Source organism: Diprion similis, chromosome 9 (genome assembly GCF_021155765.1).
Source record: "Diprion similis isolate iyDipSimi1 chromosome 9, iyDipSimi1.1, whole genome shotgun sequence".
Classification (NCBI taxonomy): Eukaryota; Metazoa; Arthropoda; class Insecta; order Hymenoptera; family Diprionidae; genus Diprion; species Diprion similis.
Genome location: NC_060113.1, coordinates 4,509,113 through 4,535,961, shown reverse-complemented (window position 1 = coordinate 4,535,961; position 26,849 = coordinate 4,509,113). Strand labels below are relative to the sequence as shown.

Below are 26,849 nucleotides of genomic sequence, written 5' to 3'. Positions count from 1 at the left end.
GATAATTTCTGATGCGAATTTCAAGTTCCTTTCTGTAGAAAAATGTTCATGTAGAAACGAGTTTGTAGAACATTCGTTCTGTCGAACTGATTTATGTAGAATCGACCCTCTCCCGGCATAACATACATACATACCCAACTACAAATGTGTATTAAACATTCAATGTATATCATAAAACAACACTCTGTGAGATTTAATTTATTGTTATTGATATATTATTATTCATATTATCATTGTTATTGTAATAATTATACTTTTGCTACACAACAGATGCACGCGGCGTATCTATTTTCGCTAATTTCCGAGGATCGGTTTACTCGGACTAGGTCTTCGACTATTTCGAATTCCGATCGCAGAGTTCAACAGCCGATCGCGATTAGAAGAATTGTTTCATCATATCACACGGAATTCTGCAGGATTTCGTTGAGGCAGGGTTGGGGTTTCTATGCGGCATGTGCCTTGCTGTTATTCGCCGAAATGCAATGCCCTTGGAAATCCCAAAAATGTCCAACGCATCTCGACGCAATTTCAAAAAAACATGACGTCACGACAATCACACTGGTCAACAATGGTTTTGTTGCCATTGATATGTACTCGAGTGGTTTCAGTAAGCGTAGTTTTTCGAAACTGGCTCCAGTTATTTATTTTATCGACATTGTGTATAAATATCAGACTCAAGAAAATGCATATTTAGAAAAATAAACCATTTTTTTTTTAATACCCAAAGTTTATCAAACAAATACTGCACAGTTTAAGAATAACAATAGAAAATAGTTTTTGCCCTGATTTTATACGTGAATTTCGGTATTCGAGAACGAAGGATATAACGATGAAAATCATGATTATAATTAGAAAGCATCCCCCGTCCTTAAAATACGACAAAAGGATAAAAATTAGAGTGAAACTAATATAATCATGATTTTATTCGTAAAATTTTCGTTTTTTTTTCAAAAACCAACATTCACGGATAAAATCAAGGCCACAAAATGAAAAAGGAAAATTTGTTTTTTTTCTATTTGTTGATTTGTCTTATATCTTCAAACATTTTCAGAATTTCTGAATGTTCTGCATGTTTAAGATGAAATATTCACTCACCACTTTGAAGTGCTTGTCCAGAAGACGCATTCTGGGCAGCCTGACGACGCCAGCTCTGAGAGGGGTGCTGGTATTATCGCCATCGGCAAGTAACTCGCGACCATCTTCCCGGGCAAAGGCGGCTGGCAGCATCCTGGACTGACTGTAGATCGACGGGTTTTCTTCCTCTGCAGATTTCACCACAGCACGAGCATTGATCTAAAATATTAAGAGGCAAGTTAACGCCGGGTTATCGAGAAAAATATTAATCAACCAAACCGAACGACGTTCACTTACAATTAGTGAATTCCGATCATGGAATCAGACACCCCCCCCCCCCCCCCCCCCTCCAGCCTCACGTGCGATACACGTATTCACACTGAAAAAGCGTTCCGTCATGGTTGAATAATTTATGGGATTTACCACTGAAGCTGAAGTGAGGAAAAACTTGAGAAAACTTGTTTGTTTTTTTTATCGTTACAAAAAGACCCACGCTTGTAATATCAAGTCTCCAGTTTATATTTGAGACTTGTATCTGACGATCTTTTTGTTATTAATTAAATCTCATAAAACAGTTATAATTTAATACGAAGTTTTAATTTATGAGAATAAGATTCCAGGTTGATGTATATATCGAATCGTTATGTTATGGATCGTGATCTTTGGTTTGAGTATAAATGTCAGGAAGGAGATAATATTGATTGAATTGCTACATCGTGTTTCTTGAGAAATTAAAAAAAAAAAAAAATGTGAAATAAAAGTGAATAATCAAATGAGCTCGATCTTCCAAACAAAGTAGAAAGCTCATTTTTTTTACAGAATCTTTCTTACGACCTAAAGAAACTTTTCAGGGGGTGCAACGGGGGAGAATTACAAATTCTTTTGTTCCGAAACATCCTGATATATGATACATATATTCGTAATACATAAAAATTTATTAAAATGAAATGCACTAATTCCCGAGTAAAGATATTATACACGTTATAAGAGCGTCCGGCTCGCGGTATGTGCAACAGACCGAACAACCGATCTCACTCTGGATACACAGAGAGAGAGAGAGAGAGAGAGAGAGAGAGAGAGAGAGAGAAGAGATACTCGACAAGTCCAGAATCTAGCGGTGAATTACTGTGCGTTGAATATTCATTTATCAATAGGCAGAGGCCGGGCAGAGCGTGTTTCCAATAGTTCGAACGAGGGCAGGTCTTGTAGAGCAAATACTTGCTGCACACGTCCCGGACGCGGCGGCGGCGGAGACTTCGACGCTCGAGGCAACGATCCGAGGTATAAGAAAAATACCAAAGATCGCGATTTTCGCCGAGCAATGCTCAACAGTTGCATGCAAACGCCGTTCAAGCACGGATGCAAATGTCGTTGGATTTAAGGAGACCCGCGCGAGTCAGATTCTAGCCCATGTTTTTGAATAAGAAATCATGTCCCATATGTCGAAAAATAATTCCGATAAAATCGTCGCTATTTTCGAAATTAATATTATTATCTAAATTAAATTTTAAATTAACAAAAACCGCTAGAAGCCCAGTTTTCGTACTACCAGCTCCTTAATTTATAGTTTTATGACCTTTACTGTCGTGAGATATTGATCCAGAAGTAGCGGAAGTAGCAGGGGGGAAACGGGAAGATCAAAAAAAAAATGTACAGTAATGGGGTTTGTATATTCATATAAATTTCTTTCTTTTTTTTTGTAATAGGGATTGTATATTCGATAAACTTCAAGGAAAATTGCGGGCACCCTTAAGGTGGTGTGAGCGTGAAAGGCAAGAGGCGATTCTACGTAGTAAAAAATTGCGGTGCTAGAATTTACCAAAATCGACAAAAATTGACCGATGTCACAGATTTTATTAAGACAATTTTTTTTAACCAGAGAATTGACACCAATTTATATGTTAATATTATACATTCGGGTGGTTTTAGTTTGGACTTTTTCGAATTTTGACTTGGCCACCTCCCAGATTGGTTTCTGCAAATAGATGAATAAAAATCTCCTTCAGAGCATCGGTTTCTATTTTCGCCATTTAAAATACACACGTTTTTAATAAAGTTTTGATAGATGTATATTTCATCGCATGACCAATTGTTTGCAAAAAATCTGTGACTGTGAGAAATCAGCGAGCTTGGATTACAATATTGAATAAAAATTGGATTTGAGTTTTTTGTTAGTTTGATATTAACAATATATGAATTTGATATATTTTTATCAACTCTTGTTGATTTCTTACGCTTGGAGATTTCTGGAAAATAGTTAGTCCCACGATCGAATACGCGTGTACTGAAAGTTAAATAAGAATGTGTACATTTGAAATGGCGAACTTCACAGATCTAGGCTTGTGAGAGTACTTTACCTGTACTTTTTGAGGGGATTTCTATTTATTCATTTGGAATGAATTTGGGGAGACGTCCCGGACAAACTTCAAAAAGTTTCAAAATAAGGAACATCTCGTTAAACACATATCAACAGAATTTTTCCACCGCAGCGCATTTTTCTTACGTTATTTTTAAATTCTCGTTTCTCTGTTTTCAGAAATAAAAAATGAAAAGTTGAGTTTTCAATAGATGTCTCCTCGAATCAATTTCAGATATACTTTTACCTGTGCGTTTTTATGTACGTATGTGATAATTTTTTTATCCGACGATCGGTACTTGTTGAATTATTTAAACAATAAAATTCCAAAAAATAAAATAATAATGATAAAAACTTGAGAACGAGTTAAGGGATTCGAATGAAATTCAGTACCGCAAAATTTTGAAATTCAAATTCGGCGTATTCGATAAACTGAAAAAAAAATTTTGGATCAATTATAGTAGTTCGAAGTAACAAAAAATTCTAACATTTTCTCGTAACACGGTACCCGAGGGCTTCTAAATCGTTAATAACGAATCTGAATTTCTATTTCAAAATTCGATATGAATATTAGCATTTTATTTTGTCTCTAGAATTAGAACCTGCAGTGTGAAAACGGGAAGTTCAAGGACTGACTCACGGCCAGACCAAAACCCGCTTCTCCCAAATGATCCGATCCGATCCGATCCGATCGCATATTGCGAAGGGCATCGAGTCAACGGCACGAAAGCAGCAGCATCAGCATCAGCAGCATCGGCAGCATCGGCAGCATGTCGAATTATAAAGACAACAAAATAAACATCGGAGGCACAAACACGCGTCCTCCGAATGAGGCTTGCAGCGGTTGGCTTGTACGTGTAATTAGATAGACGCTTGCCTAGCTCCGTACTGCATCGGCATTAGTCGTCGTCTAGTACTAGCCTCCCTCGCCCCCGACGAAGTTGTGAATTCGATGAATTTAAATTCCTGACTAATCCAATATGACCCGCTTTCGAGCAAGCAAAACAAAACCAGCTTACACACAAGCCCTTGATGATCTTGAATCGCGTAGGCTGTCTTCACTTCTGCAAATTACTTGGCGATGTTTTATCCATTTTTCATTTCATACACAACTTGAAACCGTATGATACGTGACGTGATTCGACTTATTAAAATTTACAAACTCAGGAAAAACAAGGAGCTAATCAAAGGCTACAGTTAAAGTCACCGATTACTTTCATACCTACCTAATATATTTATGAGAGTGAATAACAGCTCGGTTTTAATTGATTTCCTAGTGGAATAAATTAACTCAACTCATTTATTATACATTGTTGTATATGTTATGGATATCGATTCTGCACACGAGTTTACACGCGTTGAATATGCGATGGATTATATTGTCCAAGACGAATCGATAAACGTGATGGAGAATAGCTTGGATACCTTGCACTACTCTGGACAAAGCCTGATGCAGACGGGATATAGAGTTTTGAAAAATTGTTAACAACCGATTTCACTCCAGCTGGCCATCCGAACAATGTAAAATTACGAATAACGTGTATGCAAAAAACGAAATAAAAGCAATTCGTACCATGATAGCATCACAGCTGAAAGCTTCTGGTCCACATTCGAGGTAAAATCGATCGGTTTAACTTTACGACACCGAAAATCAATTCTGTACACATAAATTCCGAGTAAGACCACAACTGTACCTCCCGATCGACAGACGACGGCAGACTATCGCGGACTGAAATAAGACGGCGATGTCAGTACGGCTTTGATAGTAAACAAGAAGCAGTTGTGTCACCTCTGGATGTCTTGAATTAACTTGTATAAATACGCGGCTTATCAGACAACATAGGTATGGTGGTACGTAGTGCTGTACGATTTAGACGGCCAAGATAGTTGACTTTGGTAAAATTAGCTGAAAGTTAGTTAGAAGTTTAGCAAAATAGTTAAACGGTTAACCGGCTAGACCGGTCAACATAAATAATCAGCTAATTTTAACCGAGAAAATCAACAAGCAAATGAATTTATCAGTTTCTGGGTTCGAAGTTCTATCTAAAATACTACATAAACAAACGTTTGTCATTTACAATTAGAAAGGTTTTTAACGAATCCAATTTTAATACTATTGAATAATATACTAACCACAGTTGGGAAATAATTCGTATTAAATTATTCGAAAATATGCGGAGCTTAGTAAGTGACTTTGAAAAGTTGACCCAAACAAGCGTCACGATTTAACGGACGTTAATTTTTATTCTTAGCTAAGCTGATTATTATTGATTGATCAACTTTTTAGGCATATTGGATAATTGGATGACAATAATTCTGTAAAGTAAATATAATAAAACTTATTTCTGCTATTGCAAGGTCGATTTTGTACATTTTTAGGTTTGGCCAACTAACCTTCAGCTAATAAGCTCAGTTAATTGTCTTCACCGGCTAACAATAAGTCGGCTAAATCGTACGACGACAGTAATATGTATGACAAAATAGTACTTAAAGACGCTATAACAGAAATTCACAGTGCAAATTGGATTTAAAAATGTAGCAGAATCGATACATAATATTATTATACCTATATACATAAAGGATGAGTTGCCGATGGAATGATTGTCGGCATACTCAACATTACGATGAGGAAAATATCCAAGATGGGATTATTGTCGTGATAATCATGGAGCATCTTGAGCAAGGAAAGAGCCAAGGTTGTAGGATGGATGGTAGGTGCAGAGTCACAGGGTTCATCGAGAGCAGGTGAAAAATATCTGTAAACATTACGCATAGTTGATGAAAATTGTTTTATTGTACTAAAAATCATCCTAACCTTTGGATAATTTGTTTTGAAAATTATAAAAACTAATGTAATGCAATACGTGTGGATAATAAAAGGTAAAAACTAATTTAGAATCTTTAATTAGTTAAAGTTTCGATTTTTTCTCTTCTATATTTTCTCATTCTCCGTATAACGATTTGCATTAATTTGTTGTTCTTACAACTTGAACCCTCATAATTTTTGTATACAATAAAAAAAAAAAATGCCCAAGTATTATTATTACAATATTACAATCCCTTTTCTGTACATTGTTTAAGGCCTAATAGTACGAAGTTGGCAGTGGAATGAAATGAATTTTCAAAACGTTGATCTCCACTTTACACCAGACGTGAAAAAGAAAAAAAAAAAGTTGAAAAAAATACAGTCAAATCACGGAGATTACTTGCAGGCTCAAAAGCGATCGACGTACACGACAAGTTGTTCCGAACTTCCTCTACCCCCATCTCTCCAATTCCGCGAAGGGTTTTTTCCGGATCTCTGCGGGTGAACCTGAGTTTCCAGCTGAATTTGGCGCCCCCTTCCGGTTCCGGCGTCGTTTACCTACGCAAATAAGGAGATGTTGGTTTATGCGCAACGTCATAACCCGTGAAATTTATTAGTTGCCGATTTGAATAATTGATTTCAATGAATGCATAATATACGCGTCGACTTTTACAATGTGCACAAAAGTTTTTTTTTTTTTTCTTTTTTAGTTTTTCTACATTCGTAGGTAGATATACTTGTGTAGTTGACGTTTTTAAGAAGGTTTTTAAATAAATATGCGTGTACGTTTATGCCAAAAAAATATAATATATATATATGTATATGCGGTATAAATAAATGTATACAATTATTACTAAGTTAATCACGTAATGTATACAATCACCACCCTTTCCCGCTCATATCTCTTACGATTAAATAAATATTTTTTTTTTTTTTTTTTATACCACAAACCCTTGCAAGTGAATGTATTTCCATCTCGCTTTATATCTTCAAATTATCTTACCTAATCAGATCTAACCATGATATCACATATAATTTATCCTTAAAATTTATAACAAAAAATTTGTGCCAATTTACTAATCGTTAATAGTTTTCAATCGATTATTATATATGTATATATAATCTTCATCAGATCTTATATGAAATATATTTTTGGCCTAAGAATGTATAGTCTTTTTATTTTCGATTTTACTTATCAATTCGTTGGGCAAATGTTTTCGGAAATTTTTTCATTAAACGTGTGAATCAGTGGCCAAAAATAATTTTCAAGCGATTAGAAAGGCCGGTTATTGTTCGGACGATGCGTGAAAGTTGAAAAAAAAAAAACGCGTACATATTATATTACATGAATAACGGAGTATTGTAATTAACTTTAGGGAATAGTAGTAAAAAGACGTGATTTCCGTTGCTCTTATTCAGGATCGTTTAAATAAAAAATTCAACAACCTTATAGCAAACAACCTGAAAAATGAGCACAATATCAACAATATTATCGATAAAGCGAAAGAAAATCGAAAATAAAAATTTGTACATCTTTAAGCACTATTTTGCTGATTTAAAATTTGTACAGACTATAAACCGTTTAAAGAATAAAAATTTTATAATCGCACCAAAATTCAGAATTTAGAATTAAAAAATAAATAAATAAATAAGTAGAGAAAGGCAAAAAATAATTTTAAAAACAAAATTGATATTCCTTTGCCTGAAGAATAGATTATCAAAGTGATGTCCTGCAATTGCTTCATAATCTCTGATCATACATATACATATATGTATATATAAATATACGTATAGAGCATAAAATGTAAACAGGCCGTGTTCAAACGATGCAATTAATTGAAAATAACAAAACTAATACTAGTGAACAAACGCGTTATTCACAACTTCTATCACTGCAATGCATATTTAAGATAGATAAGTCAAATATACATTCCTTTTTTTCCCCAAAAGTTATCCATTCGAATATCGCATCTATACGGAATGTGCTTACGGTAGAGCTTAAAATTCTATCAATTGTATACATATACGTATATCACCTCGTTTCAAATATGTGAAAAATTCCTTTTTCCAAAAGGAAAGAAAAAACAGTCTTCCAAACGGTTAAAAATAAATAATTATCGCTTTAGACTTAAAGCTTATACAACATATGTAGGTAAGCTTATAATCTTATACACACGTGTATAAAATATTTTCTGCAATATTTCTCCATGATTTTACACTGTAATTTATGTACGCGTTACATATTTGTAATGATTGAAAGAAAAAAAAACGTTGATCATACAATAACGTTCGTCGTCATGTACCGTGTGCGTATATATTTATATATATCGAATCTTAAAAATGATGCTAAATAAACGTCGAGTATAGATATATATGTATGCATAAGAAATTTGACGCGACGTGTACAGAGCATAATAAGTTTCGATGTATTAAAACGAGAAGTCATTTTGTCTACATAAATTAAGAGGAAAAATGGAAGAACCGTTAAATAAAGAAGAGAGAAAAAATTAAAACAGCACACTAAAAAATATTATCAATGAATTATGTATACTCGTATACCTTATCAAACTTGTCGTCGAGTTTATCGTAAGTTTACTATATATAAATATAAATATATATATATATATATATAGAGCTAAAAGTGTTAAAAAATTTGAGGAATAAAAATGAAAGAGAAAAATAATAAGAAAGAAAAAAAGAAAAATATTTGTCCGTGTATAGCGACGGACTGTTGATCGACGATGAGATAAACTAGCGATACCTCTTGAAACGATTTCTTAATCCAGTGCATATGCATTGCATAATTAAAGAGGGTGAATGCACGCTATATTAAAAGGTGCGTTCGTTTTCAGAATTTGATAATAACGTAGATGAGAAGGAGGACGAAGACTATCTGAGCGATTCGAATAAGCATACTTTTTGTCGAGACATTATTCTCCGACCGTTTCCGGCCGTTTCTTAATAATTTTATCGACGGTTTTTTCAACTCGACTTTATCGCATTCCGAATTGGATGCGGCGAAGCGATCCCTCCGTCTAAAATTTTGATTGTTATCCGTTGTCACGTCGTTGGAAATTTTCTCCAAATTATTCCTCTCGTCGTTAACCGAATCATCAGGCTTATCTTGCTGAACTTTGTCAAACTTGTCGAGCTTTTCGGTCCCCGTAAAATTCGGACTCGATGAAAATTCGCTGCAGCAAGCTTTTTGCCTGGCGTGCTGCTGCTTTTTCGCGGGCGATCTCTTCGCCTTCGGACTTGCCGATGGCGTCGATCCTGGCGTTTTAACAAACTTTTTTCCCGCCACCGTCCACGCGTTATTCGAATAGTCAAATTTCTCCTGAATTAAACTCTTCGCTCCGTCGCTACAGCACGTCGGATTCGACTTGGCTCTCGCCAAGCTCTGCTTTTTCGCCACTTCAAAATCCGGAAGTTTGAGAAAGTTTGCAGAATTCTGCAATTCGGTATTAGATTTTTTCATCTCCTCTTCCTCCTCATCATCATCATCATCATCATCCTCATCCTCCTCCTCCTCCTCATCTTTCCGATAGTTTTTATCCTCGTTTAACATCTTCGGGGAGTCTGCAAGCAAATGGATGACATTTTTCACGTCGATAATTTGACCGGGACTGCGTCGAAGTATCGTGTATTTCGGGATGTTCTTCTTCGATGGTGTTTTCAGAGTTTTAAAATCGTTCGGCAAACTTAACGCATTCTTTAATCGTACTTTCTGCACCGTTTTTCCCCGACCTCCTCCACCCGCAACCTTCATCTTACCCTCCGACCTCGTCGTAAGATTATTCTTGATCTTATCCGACATTTCGCAATTCTTTTCCATCCCTAATCGGGGATGCAATACCGCTGCTGCGTCGTAATGATTCGCACCTGATTTCATCGCTTCGAAACGATTCTCCTCAGATATCGTAGATCGTAGGTTTATTATTTTATTACCTGTAGCTGTTTCCCAGCCCTCGTCGTCGACCGTCTGACCCTGTTCGCCATTCGCTTCCGGTTTCCTGGCATTATTCCCCGTAGCCGCAATATTACTAAAACAGTAGAAACGCGATAAGTACAGACATTGCATGAAGAAAATTGAAGATAGATGAATTTAGCAAAGAATTAATACGTCTGAATATGTATTTTTTACAACATTTCAAATCATGGTTGCACCGTCGTTTTATCCAGAAAACCCATTTTCAATGAATTTATCACATTCATATATTCCGAATTTGAAAAATGGAAAAACAACAAAAAACAAAAATCATTTCCTTTCAAAATTGCATAAAAGCCACTCGGTGTAAAAAATGTATTCGATAAATATCTGCATACATTAATGAGATGTTATTATAGGTAACCGAGGATTCGAAAAGGGTGAAACCTCGTGACTGTAATATATCGTAGCGCAACGGATCAGTCTGGGTGATCTTTAAGCCGTTTGAAATATATTCAAAGGAGTTGCAAGGCTAATGGCTCTGCTTAAGCGTGTCGAGCATTTTTCACCAAAGTTAAAATTGAATTTCCTACCGAAGTGCGCGGACCTTCATGTAACGATTACTCATATTAACTATATTTCCGAGTTGCAGGCTGCGAGTACCTCCTCAACATACGTATACATATGCATATATGTACATGAAAAAACATATGAGGTGCATATATGTATGTATGGGTGTGTGTATGTATATATAGCGACGCTTGTATCATATTTTGCATATTCATAAGGGCACCGCGGACCGATGAAACATCTAGGAAACCGTCAACCCGTGCTCCGAATAAATCTCAACAGCTATAGGACAAGGAATAATATCGGAGTTAATAATTCAAGAAACCGAACAACTGCAGTACCCTTCGAGAATATGTAGAAACTTACGGATTACACGCCGTTGCCCATTCCCTGTCGGTTTACGGTATATAATATCGTGCATTCGTTAGAGTTCAAACTCAAGAGTTGGGGAAACTACTCGGGAATTTTTTTTTTTTTTTTTTTCTTGTTTGGTTTTAAATTCCAGTTTCTTTGTTTGCAAAGAAAAAAGGAAGTCGTTGTAATTAATCCGAAAATGAGGAGTCGAGTTTTCACTGTATATATGTGTGTGATCAATTTTTTTAAGCGATTATATTTCGAGAACAAGTTACTGGATTTTAATGATTTTAGTCTCAATCGACACGGCTTTTCCGAACTTGGAACTGATTAGATTTTGACTTTGATCGGTTCGGTATTTTGCGAATTATTTGAATAAAAATATTCCAAAAGATAAGACTTCCAAAATTTTTCGTAGTGGATCCATTACAGTGGTTCAAAATCTAAAAAATGGTCATATTTTCATGTAATATTATACCTAAGAGCTTTTAAATCGTCAATCACGAATCTGATTTGTAGTTTCAAATTCAAATTGGATATCATTTTTTCTCAGTAAAATTTGAACCTGCAGTGTGAATCCGCTGGTTTTTTTTTTCCTTTTTTTTCTATTCTACACAGGCTTTGGCACAATAGAATTAAATGAAGAGCGGGGAAAGAAAATGAGAAAAGCTTTGTCACGTCATCAGGAATTCGAGGTTTCAGATCAAAGAAGCCAGCAATTCCTTACAGTTATTCTGAACAAAAAACTTGTATCAGATTATATCTTAAAAACGACTCAAATCCATTTACGTACTTCGAATTCGGAAACAGTGTTCTTGAACAGTTTATTCTATCTTTCACAGTCTCACTTATTTTTATTTATCATTTTCCATACTTGAATAAGAAAAACGATTCAAATAGTCAAATAGTCATGTTGTTTGAAGAAAAAAAAAACTGAATCGTGACGAAGAGGATAAACTACCCAAAAATTCTGTCTCGAATCCCCAAATTTGAAATAAATCGTTTGAACCATTTTTGCGATATCACAGGTACCGCAAAACAAGCCACCGAATGAAATGTTTAACCATACAATATTTCCCTTAAATAAATTCTAATTAAAATGTAGAATAAACAAACCTCGATCTGCATACTTTCGAAAGAAAAAAAAAAAAACGAATCCCAATCGAATTGAATAATTTCTTGTCGAGACATAAATATAAAAAATTCAGTCATTTTCCCAGCCGTTCGTACTTTAATATATCACCCTAATTTTTTTTCCTCCAGTATAGATGCCATTCAATTTCTTTTTTATTCGCATCACGATCACCGCGTAGATAAAAATTCACTTACCACACTAATAAATTAGCTGCGAGTTATCTAAAAAATTTCAAACTCAAACTACGACCCTATATAATAATAACTCAAAGACCACTGATCGACAACTTTCCTCGTCTAACGAATCGGAACAAGATTTGACTACGTGAATAAGAGGACAAAAAAAAAAAAAATAATAAAACATCTACCGTTGCACCCTAGAGCTACACTAATGCGAGAAAATGATATGAAAAAATCGTAAGAATAGGCGATAATAAACGTAGAAAAGAAAAATTACAACTCCTTTACATGTACCTACATACATGTATTTACACAGCTTTACTATCCTTTCGCGTATTCCACATTTATGTACATACATATATATATATATATATATGTATAAAGTGCAATATGTATTGTATATAACGAAGCGATGCCAAGTAGATTTAGATTGCGGATATTAGTGTATAAGTAACCACGGCAAATATCCTGGGCCGTGCGTGCATGCAAGGATGCAAGGATGCATGCATACGGAAAGTGCAACGTGGAGTGTGCACGGTGAAACGCCTATAGGCATATGGGATAGTATTGCGGAGAACAAGAAATTCGAGATCGCAACTCACCGCCGGCGTATAAATGCAGCAGCAACGCGTTGAGATGCTGCGGGGAGGTGAAAAACGATTTACATATTACCAATACCATGGTGTAGGTACTCGCCATACGCCGATCGCATCCACGTGTAGGTACGCGTGGGTACCTATACACCTGGCTATCTCTACTTTACGATTATAAATTACGTCCCGGGGTAACTAATTTTTCGAAACGAAAAACTGAGGGTTCGGACTTCCCTTGCTCGCTTGTCTGTCGGGTTGCAGCGACTCTGGCATCCGACTATTTACTACTTGCTTACCGCCTTTGCCAGTCTCTCATCGTCTGCTAGCTCGCAATCCTGAACGCATGTGCTCGTGTAAGAGGAAAACAGTATTCGAAGAACAAGGATCGTTTGCGTAATGCGCAGGGTATAATAACACAGTACTGTTTTGAAACCCAGTAGAATGAATTACGCAACAGGATGTTTAAAGAGAATTAATAAAAAAATCCTCGTAGTTATCTGATTGATTGAAGAAAGTAAACGGCTTTCGGCTGATCGTGCATCAGCCAGCCCTCGAACTTCCCGTTTTTACACTGCAGGTTCAAGTTCACAGAAAAAAATATTAATATTCAATTCGAATTTCGAACTAGAGATTCAGACTCGTGGTTAACGATTGAAAAGCTTTTGGCTAACATATTACATGAAAATATGACGATTTTTTAGATTTTGAACCACTGTAGGTAATGGATCCGGCGTTACAAATTTTGGAAGTGTGATCTCGGATTCGTTATCGGTGATCCAAAAACTTTTCATCTACTAATTTCTACCAAAGTCCGAATATTTTTAAATTTTTTTCTCCCATCGTGTTTTGGATTCGTTATTTTGGATTTTGTAAACCTAATCTCGGATCCGTAATCAGCCTCACAACAAACCACCGGCTATCAATATTCGTAAAAATTCGAATATTTTTAGATTTTTTCAGCATAATCTTATTTTAGATTCGTGATCAGCGATCCAAAAACTTGTCTGTACAAATTTTCATCTGAATCAATTCATCCATTCTCAATCTATCATCATTTTTATTTTATCCTTTTGAATTTTTTATTATTTAAGTAATAAAACAAGTACCGAACCGATGAAAGCAAAAATCTAATCAATTGTAATTAAAATGCGATAATTCGTTCCCGAGATATCGTCGCCCAAAAAAAAAATTGATCACTCAAATTCACGAAGAAGAAAACACAGACAATTACCTAATCTTGAAAACTTGATTTCAAAAAACTAAACAATTTGAAAAAAGTCAATTCACCCCGAATCGCGCACTTATATATCAGAGAAATTGTAAAGCTTTTGTGAATTTTCTAATTACATTCAAAACCACAACATTGGTCTAACACCAAACAACAGCAAACGAATCATCTTCAGGAAGGTAAAGAGCATTACGGCGATAATCGCGCAAGCGTAACAACGCTAAGATCTAAAAAGATAAGATTAGACGAGAAGTAGATGCGCTGTGTGAATATAAAAGAGCCGAGCTGGAGGCAATGCGTAGAATATCCGAGAGGCGTCTTCGCGGCAAAAACATGCAAGATGCAAGATGTAAGATGCGTGGCATATGAGGATGCGAACTAGCAAGGCTCCGCGATTTCCATACATAATACGCGTTCCCTAGTTTCCTCCCGTTTCTATCATGTACAGCATCTGTTTCATATCTGCTCTGGGAGCTCCGCCGGCACCATGGAGACGATGGAGACTACGCCCTCCGGTACTACGGAGGCCGGTAATGAGTTCTACACGCTTCGTATTTTTCGTTTCAAGCTACAGGTGAGGTACACAGACGTATATAGTTATATATATTTAATAGACACCGAGGTAGGTAGGTACGTACGTACGTACGTATATATATATTCCGCACCGACTACAGGACTGCTTTGCATTCTCCATCGGGAAACATGCCGTCGAGAAAAGATTGAAAGAAAAGAAAAGAAAAGAAAATCAACAAGAAGAGCAATGAAGAAAAATAAAACAGATTGTTACACCCGCTGTAAAACACAATTTGCATATTTGTTTTATTCGATTCGTATATAAGAATAAGACCGCCTTAAGGGCTGAGGGATTAGTCCGTTATATAAAAAACGCCGCGTGTATATGGAAAACAATGAGAGAGATTAGCAGTTACAGTTACCAGTCGAAGGAGTTACGAGTTACAAGCATAGTAATTGGTAGCGAGCGTAGGCGGCTCATTAATACCTGCAGTGCAACGCGATGTGCACTGTGCAGTCTGCTATGCACGCGGTGCAATGCAGCATATGTATGTATATATATATATATATGTATCACGCATACACGCGTGTGTGTGTGTGTGTATCACCTATACTTTTCTTCGACGTCGTGTATCTTTTGGCCTCTGGGGATTTGTTCCGGGAGATTTGACTTCGAGATTATCATTCCGGAAGATTGTTTATAGACACGCGCTGTTAAGGAATTACAATACAGGTATATACCACTTGGTATGATATACTTTTTACGCGCGATAATATTGTTAAGTTAATTGATAAACGATCGATTGATTTAAAAAGATTTATAATACGGTCTATCTTCACAAGCAACGTGACAGTGATTATTATGCTTCCTTGATCATCCATCCCACCCCCCCCCCCCCCTCATCGTCGTCTTCTCGTAGATGATTAGATGAAAAAAAAACTGCGATGATTATACCGAACGAACGTGTCCGGATTTGCCACTTTTATTTTCTCTGATTTGTCAAAGCTGACTGATCGGCGTGTCAGCTCCCTTGTAATCAAAGTCAGCGTCGGATCGATAGGTTGAATAAAGGATAGGAAAAGGGGGATACAGCGGAAAACAGAACCGCCTAAGGGCAGGTATACATATATGTATATTGAGATATAATATACAAGTCTTGCTGCGTCGCGATGTCGGTGTATTAATTGGTTTAATAAGGAAAAAATTGCGATAAGTGGAGTGCGCCTCTATACGTATATGTATATGTATATGTATATATATATATATATATATATATACATACAAAAGCGCCCGAGACAACGACGGGCAGAAATCATACCTTCGCATCTCTGCAATCTGAATATTGCCATGCTCGGTATGCGTCATCATTTTTAACATCCGTTTTACTCCAGATCGGAGGAAAGTATCTGAACGAAGGATCAAATCGGATCGAAAATGAGTTTGTATATGTAGGCATATAATGAAGATCGATTATCCTTAAAAAAAATTCTTGACCCGGGGTGCAAAAAGGATCAAAGTGGTGAAAATAATATTTAAAAAAAAAAGTGTTAACGAAACGTTAACGAAATATCATGCTTGAGCTTGATACGTCAAAGTCGATGACTCATTTTTTGAAATTCTTATATATGTACCAGGAACCAATTGCAGTAATATTTTTGTACAATTTTTACGAATGAAAAGTATCGAACGCAACTCAAATCCGTTACTATAAAAAGAGGTTTGAATTTGCTCCAGGTGCCGACAGATCAAGTAATTCAGACAGGCGTCAAGAAAATATTGCCACACGCGAGTGGCATAAGAATTGTAACGATTATTAATAAACTGCACTTACTCGCTTGTACGAGCGGTGATCAGTAGTTTGAGAAAATCGAACCGAGATAATAAGCCTTATAAATCTAATAAGAAGACGTCGCATCTTATTATTATCGCTCCACGTTTAAATTTTTTTTCAATTTCTACATAATTATGTGACCAAATAAAGCTACAGGCATACTTGAGAGCTGGAAAAAGAACAACAAATTTTGACATTGATTCATTTGGAAAAAACAGTTTTCAAAAGAAATTGACGATTGTAGATTTGGGTTTGTTTACGGGGATTTTCGAAGCGTAAATTCTGCAAGAAGGGCGCGAGAAGTCGGCAAGATGATACCGAGAAAATAATACAACTGCGATGAATCAAACGTTAGAGCGAAACAAAGTTCTATGCAAATTACCGGGATGCCATATAACTTATCCTACCACTTGACGTTAACCGGGGTTCTTTGAGTAGCCCGTCCTCCGCAGAAATAGATTGCTAGCTTCAGTTTCGCACGCGGAATATGTACACTTGGCCGCAGTGATTATGAGGTAGTTAATTTTTTCTACGAGTCTGTCACGTTGGCAATGCCAAATATACAGAAACAGCCCGTAGCGCCACCGTCGGCCGACCGCGAAACAGGCTGCATCTTTGTAAACATAACATAACCAATGAATATGGAGGGTGTAAAGGCAGAATAAAAAAAGTGAAAGTAGTGGAAAATTCTGATGGCGTTGCTACAGTAAAAGTTTCATAAAGCGCCAATCAGATTGAACCAGATTGTTTCCCTTATTGCTTGCGAGCGCCACTGTGGCAACTTGTTGAACCACCATTTCCTGCTTTTTAGCGAAAATATTTCCGGTTCAAACCCCATATGAGATACTTCTCCTCACTTCTACCCTCCATACTCGTAACCGTCGAGTTTTGTATTTTTAGATTAGCTTCGACGATCGTGAGTTAAGTTATGTTTACAAAGATTGAGCCAAAGGTGGCGCTGCGGGATGATTTTGCATTGCCAACGTAACCGTCTCAGAATCAGTGCGGCCAAGTGTACTTACACCCCGACACGCACACACACACACACACACGCCACAGAGGTAGGTGTGGTACGTAGGCAAACCAAGTTTCACTGCTGAACTGCAGCCTCGACTATAGGCTGTCATGTTTATTCGATTCTGTATTTGGTCTATGTGTTTTCGCGCGCGGCAGCTGCGCGCCTCCTCAACTATACCTATGTGTACCAACAATTTAACGTTACACGAATCCCACCGATACTCGTATGCGAGTTTGAATGCTAATACATACACCTACATTGCCAGCGTACTTGGGAGGGTGAGAAATTCCATCGTTGCGTAAATTGTGTATACTCAAACTGACAAAACAAGAGTTATATTACAGTGCACTTTCGTAAATACCATGCAAGCGCACAGAGCGGGTCGGAAATTTGAGTAAGTGCAGTATAGCTAGTAATGACTTGAGATTTGAAAAACATCCGCAAAAATGTTTCATGTGTACAGAAATCAATTTACTTCACGAACAAACACTCCGTGTACGAGAATTTGAGAAGAAAAAAAATTGAATATAAAGAAGAAACCTAACGCTAAATTCAGACTGAAAATAGCATTTTTCCAGTAAACTTTCTAGATGTATGCCGCTGATTAATGACAATTTTTTTACACATTAATACTAATATCTTCAATATTATCTCGTAACTGACTATTAATTTGCAAATAAAAGCCTGCAATTTTCCGTTAGAAGAAAACGAATGAAGGTTTGGTATTAAGTAATATGTACATAGAATGTATGAAGTGGTGCAACGAAACAAAATTTCAAGTGTAACTTTTTTTTTCTCTTAGGAACGATAATACCTTGTACAAGACAGAGTTTATTTTTTCAACAGAATCAAAATTTCACTATAATTTCGAAATTCCCTTAGTTTTCCAGGTGTTCCCTGTACGTGCGAATCACGAAATGACGATAATACAAGAAATAAGCAAAATCGCATAAAAGTAAAAAAGGAAACAATTGAAAAATCTAGGAATCGCTTCTAATTTTCCTGATCAAGGAAAATTTTTTTCTCTCATCATCATTGCCTGGCATTTATGAAAATCTAATAAGAAAAAAATGCTACAATATGTAACAATCCATGTTCTTTTCATCAAATTATTATGTTTCAAGTATCAATGTAACACAAATGTTTTTCAACACGTAAATTTGTCTAATAGTATGTGATTGCTGTTGCGATTTGTACCCTTTTATTGTCGTAATTATACTTGAAAGACAATTTGCTGGCCATGTAATCCATAGTAAGAAGAATAACGCCTTTAAAATGGCGAAGTATTCGCTACCATGTGAAATGTGTAAAAAAATTCATATAGAAAACTACGAGCAGGAAGCTCATCAAACTGGCATCAAAAATTAACGCATTGCAGCTTGTTTTTTTTTTTTTTTTTCACAATTAGTTACTCACTCAGACGACGAGAGCTTCCGTTTTCGGTCTCCTTGGTGGGCTGGGCTATGGTTTTTAGGAGCTTCAATCGAAGCCTGATGTTCCGCGTATTTTTGAAGCCGTATATTTTGATTCGTGAAATTGTGCTTGTTCACCGCGCTGGACTGATCTCGCCGATTTAAACCAACGTAGGCCGTCGTGTCTGTCAACCAAGACACATAGATGCCACCTGAAATCATTCAAATTTCGTGAATTAACCTTTAATGAAAGCAATCACCGTGTTGGTCCGAATATAAGTCGACTCTCAATTTTTTACCTTCGATTCGGGACTTTTTTGAAGATTCGAATATAAATAGAATATCAGAATACTGTAGCTTTTGCGTCATTTTATGCCAAACGCGTACATTTTTCTCTGATATACCGCATTTTAACGCAGCTCGACAATTGTTATGGTGTTTTCGGCTAACCGCGCAACTATTAGTTTAAAATTCGCATCAAAACTATGACGAACGTTTTAGTTCACTTTATTTATCTGTGAACGCCTACTCTCCACTCTATTTGCACTTCGAACGTTTATTTTTTCAATTATTGCACGCACGAAACATCTAATTTTTTTGTTCCAACTTCAGACCGATGCTTCGAAAAAATTGAAGTTCGAACTTTCGAATTTCAAGATTAGGCGCGCATGCGCAGTGCACGAATATTGCATTCCGAGAAAATTAGAATTATCGGTCGATAACTAAATTTCCAGTTGATAATGCAAATCCCCTAAAAAGTCCCGAATATAAGTCGAGGTACCAATTTTTGACCTTTGATTCAGGAATTTTTTTAGATCCGAATATAAGTCGAATTTCAGAATACTGTAACTTTTGCTTCATTTTACGCCAATCACGTACATTTGCCTCTGGTATACCGTATCTTAACGGAGCTCGCCAATTGTTGATGTTTTTGGCTTCCCGGGTAACTATTACTTTAAAATTCGCATCATAACTGTAACGAATGTTTTTGTTCACTTCTTATGTCTGTGAATGCCTACACTCCACTCTATTTGCACTCCGAACGTTTATTTTTTCAATTATTGCACGCACGACACTTCTAACAAACAATTTGTTTATTCCAACTTCAGACTGATGATTTAAAAAAAATTGAACTTCGAATTTTCGATTTTCGAGACTAGGTGCGCATGCGCAGTGCGCGAATATTGCACTGTGAGAGTATTACAATTATCGGTCGATAAAGAAATTTCCAGTTGATAAAACAAATCCCCTAAAAGGTCCCGAATATAAGTCGAGTATGGTTTTTGAGAGTAAAGTCGCTTACTAAAAACCACGACTTATATTCGGGCCAACACGGCAATTCCAAAATTTAATATACCATCGTTTTCGAAAATAAATATGATATAGATTTAAAACTCTACTCACCGAAAGGGCTAAACAGCTGAGAGATATCGCTGAGTTTCCATTCTTTTGGAAAAGTAATGTGAAAGACATGGTCTCTCCGTGGATTGGCTGTAAATTTGACGAAAATTGTGAAGAGATAAAATTACGATCCAAGTAGGACGTTAGGATTAAAAATACTTACGATCTTTTCCAGTCAAATCTATATAAGGAAAATCCTTTAACCTTGTTATGAGCAGCCTGAAAGTAAAAAAAAAGGAAACAACAACAACACGTTCAAACTTTGATTCTTAACTCTCGACTTTAATTGTACCCAAAATATTGTTAAATATATGAAATACTTACTTGTTCATGAATGGATTCAACAGAGGCGAGTCCGGCAGCACCATGGAAACTTCGGGAGTCTGCAAAGTGCCTACAAAATAGATGAGAACGGATCTATAAGGTGACTGTATAATACCATTCTTCTCAAGCAACATGATCAATCTCACGGACCATTCGAAAAATAAATGGTTTACAGATCAGAGTATGATAGGAAGTGAAAAAAATGCTTGAGTACATTTTACCTAGGTAATTGGACAGCGAAATGAAGCACAGTCCAGTTATATAAGCATCATAGCCAGCTTCGTGATATCTATCGACCAGAGAGGTGTAACTGCGATCTGGAACGACGTCCATTTCTGGTATACAGTAAGGCGATTTGCTCACAGTTTCATGTAAAGCGTTCAATACCGAACACGGAATGCTTTCTCTAAATTGTGGCGACTGACACATTATTTTAGTGTCCAACAACCTGCAAGCCAAAATGCGTGGTGTAATATTCGCATCTCAAACTTGACATATATGAAGGTTTTTACTTACTTTGGAAATAGGCAGTGAACAAGCGATTTGAATTCGTGATAACTTTCCGGAAGAGTTGAGAAAAATTGGTGGACTATGTGGCAGAGATCTAGTAACATATTGTGACCAACGATCAGTTTCCCCTATAAACAAGTCAAACGGTCAAATAAGTTAGGTTTCATGTACTGTTTTTACCACAACGCTGTTTTTTAAATACATATAGGGAATGAGAAAACATTTCAAATTTGTGTAGATACTTTTTGAACTTACAGAATCAGAAATTTTTCTCAACAAAGCACTCAAGCCTACTGCTTGTTTCATGTCATTTTGTTCCTTCTCTCTCCGTTCTGCCTCTTTTTTTTCTTCCTCTTCTTTACTTCCCATTTTTTGCACAACCAGCCATTGTCCACTACTATCTGTTTTACCCTCTAGCCTGAGCTTGTTTGGCCATCGCATTCTTGCTTCCTGATGTATAATCCTCCTGATGAATGCATTGCACCTGTCTATTATCAATTCTTCTGCCTCTGAATTGTAAAAATCATTGATTCGTGTGCTGTAAGTCGAAGGAATGAATTAAGATAAAGAAAAAAATTCAAAACGAGTATAATTACAATTATAGTATATATAGTATAATTTACCATATTTCCTCAATTTGTGGCCTGTCATCATCTGAGATGGGAATCAAATCAAGTGCATCATCCCTAGCTTTTTGTCTCTCTTCAAGTTTTTTACAAAGTTTCTCTTCCTCGGCGCTAGTCAAATAAGGTATACCCTTATTGAACAGTTTGTTGAAATCGAATCCTCGATCAGCAAGAAACGATATAGAAGATGCCTGGCACATAAATCGACAGTCAGGAGCTGCGCGATTCAAAGGTCTTGGGAATACGTAAAAATTGTACGATTGCTGCAGGTATCTATGACAGAAAAATATCACAATTAGTAATAAGTACAGAGTTCGAAGCCCTTCAAATGCTCGCAATCATTATCAATGTATAATAATCATGTATAGTATAAAAATAATAATCAAAATGCTTAATAAAATAATGAAATGTACTTTTTTTTATCTGCGTCATAGGTAAAAATGGACAGTCCAAATTGTACTAGCAAAAAATCCATCGATCCTGATCTAAGCTTGGCATAGTACTGAGCAGGTGTGTCAAAGGCACTGGCGTCAGGCCCAGAATTTAATCCTGTAAACTCTCCATCGATAGCTAAGAAGGATGCGTTTTCAATAATGCTGTCCAAATCGTCGAGAACATTCTGAAAATCTAATAAAAGTACAAATGACGTGTAACTTATTCTCTTAACAAGTATTTCAGATTAAATTCACATTGACAGAGAGCATATAATACATCAATTCAGTCTTAATAATACAACTTCAACGGAGACACTTTAATTGGTAAACTGAATGGGCGAACGAGGACCTGAATTAAGCAGTTATAATCTAGTGAAAATAACAGTACACACTAATAAATTATACACGTTACATGTAGGTTGACCTAAAAAAATATAAATAGGAATAGCTGCTATTAAACGGTGTCGCAGTAATGATCGTACCGTCATTGTTACGGTACTCGCGAAAAATGCAAAATTTCATTCATGAATTTGTGATTTGAACAAACATGAAGCGACCCAAGTTATTTTGTTGATACTATTTATTTTGACATGTGCCCTAGTTTATAACCTAAAATCCGGCCATGATATCGCCGTGCGAGTTATGCAAAACGATATTGTACGCTAGTAAAAATTCACCGCCAATGATTTTTGTACCGTGAATACGATTACTCTGCCAACCCCGAAGAGGTCAGTTCATCATTAATAACGTGAAAATTACTCACTTGCGCGTGTTACTTCCATCGTATGTATTATTTGCTGCGGTTGTTTATGTACTCGGTTATACGGATTGAGGTTTGAGGAAGCCCCGGTGGGGACATCTACAAACCCATACAATCAGTAGTCAACGCAATCAGTGATCGGCAGAATACGGGTAGCATAGAATGTCGGCCGCAGACTTATCCGCCAGATAGAGACACCAATCTACAAAATTGAGCAGCAGTAGCAGCATTTCTCACGATCCAAGCATTCTGATTGGTTGAATAACCTGGTCTAACCCTAGTCAACCAATCAGAATACTCGGATGGTGGGAAATGCTGCTACTGCTGCTACGTTTTGCTGCTCATGAAATTCTAACCTTTACTGTCGATCGATTGTATACAAGCGCGGTGATCAGAGAATTCAGAGAAGTCACCTTTCAAAATTTTTTCAACACCGCACAATTTGTTTGTAAAATAATTCTATATGGCATCGCTGGCGCAGTTTACCCCTGAAACAGCAAAAGGTATTAATTTTCACACAATGCAACATAATGCACATTCGGTAAAAACATATAACCTATAAAATATGTAAATAGCCGAATTTTACTTCCTAGAAGTAAGTAAAAATTATCGAATATTTAGTCATAAAAATTCATGATTTTTAATTTCTCCATTTAGCTGCATTAACGGATATTCTCGGGGCGTTAAATTCGCCAGACAATGTACAAAAAATAACCGAAGCTAAAGAAAATTCTGGCAACGAAATGCTGAAGATGATGCAGTTTGTCTTTCCAATTGTCACACAAATTCAAATGGATGTTATAAAAAATTACGGTTTTCCCGAAGGCAGAGAAGGTCAAGTATAAGTGTCTCTTACCCTACACCATTTAAACTAATCATAGAAATGTATCAATTTTGGAATATTTCGTTCAGTAATAAGCTCAGCTTTTGTTACAGGTACCGTACAATTCGCGCAACTCATTAGGACCCTCGAACGGGATGATCCTGAGATTGCGCAGCTTCATGGTCAAGTTCGTGCCTATTTTTTACCACCTGTAACTATAAGTTCGTCGACAGAGGCATCGCTTTAAAACTATCATATATATTTTTAAACACCAAAACTATTTAAAAAAAAAATTCAAACGAAAGTATTCGGAATTATTATTAAAATTATTTTATAGATATATATTAACTAGGAACGGATTATAATTATAGAACTATTTATAATATACATGTATAAAGCATTTATTAACTTTAAGGCAAGTTTCCGTGGGATTCCCTATTCTTATTGTTAAGTATAAATTATTACATTTTCTTTTTCACAAATGTAGAATTGTATTATATTGTATAAGTATAACTTAATAAATTACTTTCCATCAGATTTATAATTGTTTCCCGTTGAAGAACCTGATAAAGGAAAATAACGTTCATTTCTAAAATGGAATCCGCAAACTTAACTCAACGTTTTTCGAAATCTGGATAACTTCATTGAATATTTTAATTTATACTAGACAAAACATTTTTACAACATCAATTAGACAACTATCAATTTGGATGAAAAAATATACATAAACTATCTGTTCAAGTCTGTTTTTATTTAATTATACTTATAATCATTCCTACAAGCGACCCTAAGTGATGTTATTGAAAGACTCCAAATATGCTTAACTTTACTTGCAGGAAATACAAACAAGCGTCCGTGAATCCGACATTGTTCATAATTAAATAATTGCTTCCAATCAAATCACGAGAAAAAATCTGTTTTGGACTGTTACATAGTTCGTTGGGTGTTGTAAAAGTATTTCAAAACAGTTTTATCAAAACAGTACATTCATAAATGAAGTGCCGCTTACTACTTTAAAGTTAAAATAGATTGTAACGCACAGAATACCCTTAGCTATCTGTACATGAAAAAACCCAAATATACACTCTTAAATAACATAGTAGTAGTTAGCTTTAGGAATTGGCAAACCGTAGTTACTTTACCACTTTATTGCATTTTCAACCAATCAATGGTATTTTTTTTTATTTAGGTTTGTTCTTTGAGTCTTCAAATTTACAATAAACGTTGGGCAGTATAATGATGAAACACCTTCACTGTATGGTTTGAATATTCGGACGTATAGTAAACACTGTGTTCGTATTTAAATTCATGGTATATTTTGAGTCAATCAAACTTCTTCGGTAGCTCATATTTGATATTTACATCATATATGAAACACTACAATTATCTGTTTGAATTTGTACACTCAAATATTCACCTATAAAGGTTGAATTGCTTCAAGTTCCAATGATAGATTGAGCCTAGTTGCACTACTGCCTTACAGTAAATCAAATGAGTGATCAAACGAGTCATATTGAAGTAATGTCAATATTGACATAGGAATAAGTTTTCGAAAGTGTAGTAAAAGGAACTTGTTTTCGTTGCTGAGCATTTTGATTCTCATACGCTACCAATATGAAATTATCAAAACCTGACTTCGATAATAACATTGACGTTACTCCATTGTGGTTTGCCTGATCACTTGTTTGATTGACAGCTTCTACTGACCAAGTAAGCTGCGCATGTTCTCGACGTTTAAAATATCTCAATGAAATGAACATTCTAGGGGAAAGCTTCACGCATGAAGGTTCAAAGAAACGGGATTTACTTTTTCAATTTGCCAATCTTGTGTAGGAATATTCAGTCCAAGACAGAGATAAATGTAAGGGATGTGCTATTTTTTAAAAATTCGCATCCCCTTCTACAATTTTTTGGATCCAGATCTGAATATTTGTCATCATGATTATAAGCATTTCCAATGATCGCTTGGTTGAAATCCCCTTCTACAATTTTTTGGATCCAGATCTGAATATTTGTCATCATGATTATAAGCATTTCCAATGATCGCTTGGTTGAAATCTTCCTGTACGATACTTTAGTGACAAGATGAAACTAAGCGTGGAGCCTCCCCCCCGAGAGAAAGTTAATATTGTTTTCTCACCTAACTAATATCAAATCACTGAATAATAATAAATTCAGAGCAATGATAATAAGTGATAGAAAAATTATATAGCTAGGAAAATAAAAGTAAAATTAAAAACATAACGCGAATTTTTTCGTTTATTTAATGGTAATGGTAGTGATAGTGATAATATTAATATTAATAATCATAATAATAATAAATATAATAATAGTCATACTCATATGATATAGTCTACTAAAATATTTCATAGGTAATATTCAAATTTCATTTCCAATATTCACTTTCAATAATAATTCCATCGCACTGCATTTTGATCATCAACCCAACCAAGCTAATGAAAATATGCTTCTCTTATCCACATAAAAATGAATTCACACAGTGAAAATGTACAATCACATATAAATCAATCTTCCTGAAAAAATTCCCATACCTTACAGTACTTGTACCAGTATCTTATATTGCACATTGAATTTGAAAATTTTATTGATCAGCCATACAGATAATGAAACCTTGGCACAACTATTTTTGATTCGTATTCGGTTGGTCACCCATTTTTTTATATTTCCTAAATAGTTGACAGTGCTACGGAACTACTAAATTAACTGGAATTTTTGTAGCACAATTGATTTAATATACAATTTTACTAAATTATACGAGGATTGGCGTTATTATAGAAAAAATTGGTAGTAGGCGAGTGCATTTTCTCGTAATTGTATCTCATAGAAAACTATTCAAATTTGCATCTAAAATTTCTCGATACGCGCATTTTCATTGCGTCCGATGCTTAGATTATATAAATACTTTCACACCCGTCTTTCCTTGAACGATAGCTTCATTTTTATGTGAACAAC

At 35.7% G+C, this 26,849-nt stretch overlaps 3 protein-coding genes across 5 annotated transcripts in view; 1 reads left to right on the top strand and 2 right to left on the bottom strand.

The window, feature by feature from the left end:
* The window catches only part of LOC124410478 (protein cortex), a 113,680-nt gene extending 108,537 nt beyond the window's left edge, over window positions 1–5,143 (bottom strand). Inside the window, exons 1-2 of the mRNA XM_046888885.1 lie at window positions 5,004–5,143; window positions 1,096–1,293 (exon numbers count right to left, since the gene is read on the bottom strand). Coding sequence (XP_046744841.1) covers window positions 1,096–1,293; window positions 5,004–5,006 — 201 coding nt within the window. The 5' untranslated portion in view covers window positions 5,007–5,143. The remainder of the gene's footprint in view (window positions 1–1,095; window positions 1,294–5,003) is intronic.
* Window positions 5,144–6,531: 1,388 nt separating this feature from the next.
* LOC124410476 (poly(A)-specific ribonuclease PARN-like) lies at window positions 6,532–23,178 on the bottom strand. 2 transcript variants are annotated; one of them, XM_046888880.1, is made up of 12 exons: window positions 23,057–23,178; window positions 22,273–22,486; window positions 21,857–22,132; window positions 21,489–21,771; window positions 21,240–21,361; window positions 20,945–21,171; window positions 20,724–20,793; window positions 20,563–20,618; window positions 20,403–20,489; window positions 19,003–19,210; window positions 10,185–10,279; window positions 6,532–6,794 (listed from the first exon to the last, which is right to left on the bottom strand). In XM_046888880.1, exons 1-12 carry the CDS (start codon window positions 23,073–23,075, stop codon window positions 6,688–6,690), a joined length of 1,764 nt encoding a protein of 587 aa, XP_046744836.1. In that variant the 5' UTR covers window positions 23,076–23,178; the 3' UTR covers window positions 6,532–6,687. The 2 variants fall into 2 exon arrangements, with proteins under 2 accessions (XP_046744836.1, XP_046744835.1); XM_046888879.1 differs by lacking the exon at window positions 23,057–23,178 and adding an exon at window positions 22,776–22,978.
* A 248-nt stretch (window positions 23,179–23,426) lies between these two features.
* On the top strand, window positions 23,427–24,438 carry LOC124410479 (protein C10). Of its 2 annotated transcripts, none has more exons than XM_046888886.1 (3): window positions 23,427–23,556; window positions 23,711–23,887; window positions 23,990–24,438. In XM_046888886.1, exons 1-3 carry the CDS (start codon window positions 23,517–23,519, stop codon window positions 24,121–24,123), a joined length of 351 nt encoding a protein of 116 aa, XP_046744842.1. In that variant the 5' UTR covers window positions 23,427–23,516; the 3' UTR covers window positions 24,124–24,438. The 2 variants fall into 2 exon arrangements, with proteins under 2 accessions (XP_046744842.1, XP_046744843.1); XM_046888887.1 differs by having other exon boundaries at window positions 23,711–23,892; window positions 23,990–24,125.
* The last annotated feature ends 2,411 nt before the right edge of the window (window positions 24,439–26,849 follow it).

What these genes read in the sequence shown, in the direction of transcription:
- LOC124410479 (XM_046888886.1), top strand. Translation starts at nt 23,517, where the DNA reads ATGGCATCGCTGGCGCAGTTTACCCCTGAAACAGCAAAAG. An exon ending in TACCCCTGAAACAGCAAAAG is followed by an intron (nt 23,557 to 23,710) that starts GTATTAATTTTC and finishes TTCTCCATTTAG; the next exon opens with CTGCATTAACGGATATTCTC. An exon ending in TTTTCCCGAAGGCAGAGAAG is followed by an intron (nt 23,888 to 23,989) that starts GTCAAGTATAAG and finishes CTTTTGTTACAG; the next exon opens with GTACCGTACAATTCGCGCAA.
- LOC124410476 (XM_046888879.1), bottom strand. Translation starts at nt 22,815, where the DNA reads ATGAAATTTTGCATTTTTCGCGAGTACCGTAACAATGACG. An exon ending in TTCGCTGTCCAATTACCTAG is followed by an intron (nt 20,794 to 20,944) that starts GTAAAATGTACT and finishes TCTATTTTGTAG; the next exon opens with GCACTTTGCAGACTCCCGAA. An exon ending in CGGAAGCTCTCGTCGTCTGA is followed by an intron (nt 10,280 to 19,002) that starts GTGAGTAACTAA and finishes CTACTGTTTTAG; the next exon opens with TAATATTGCGGCTACGGGGA.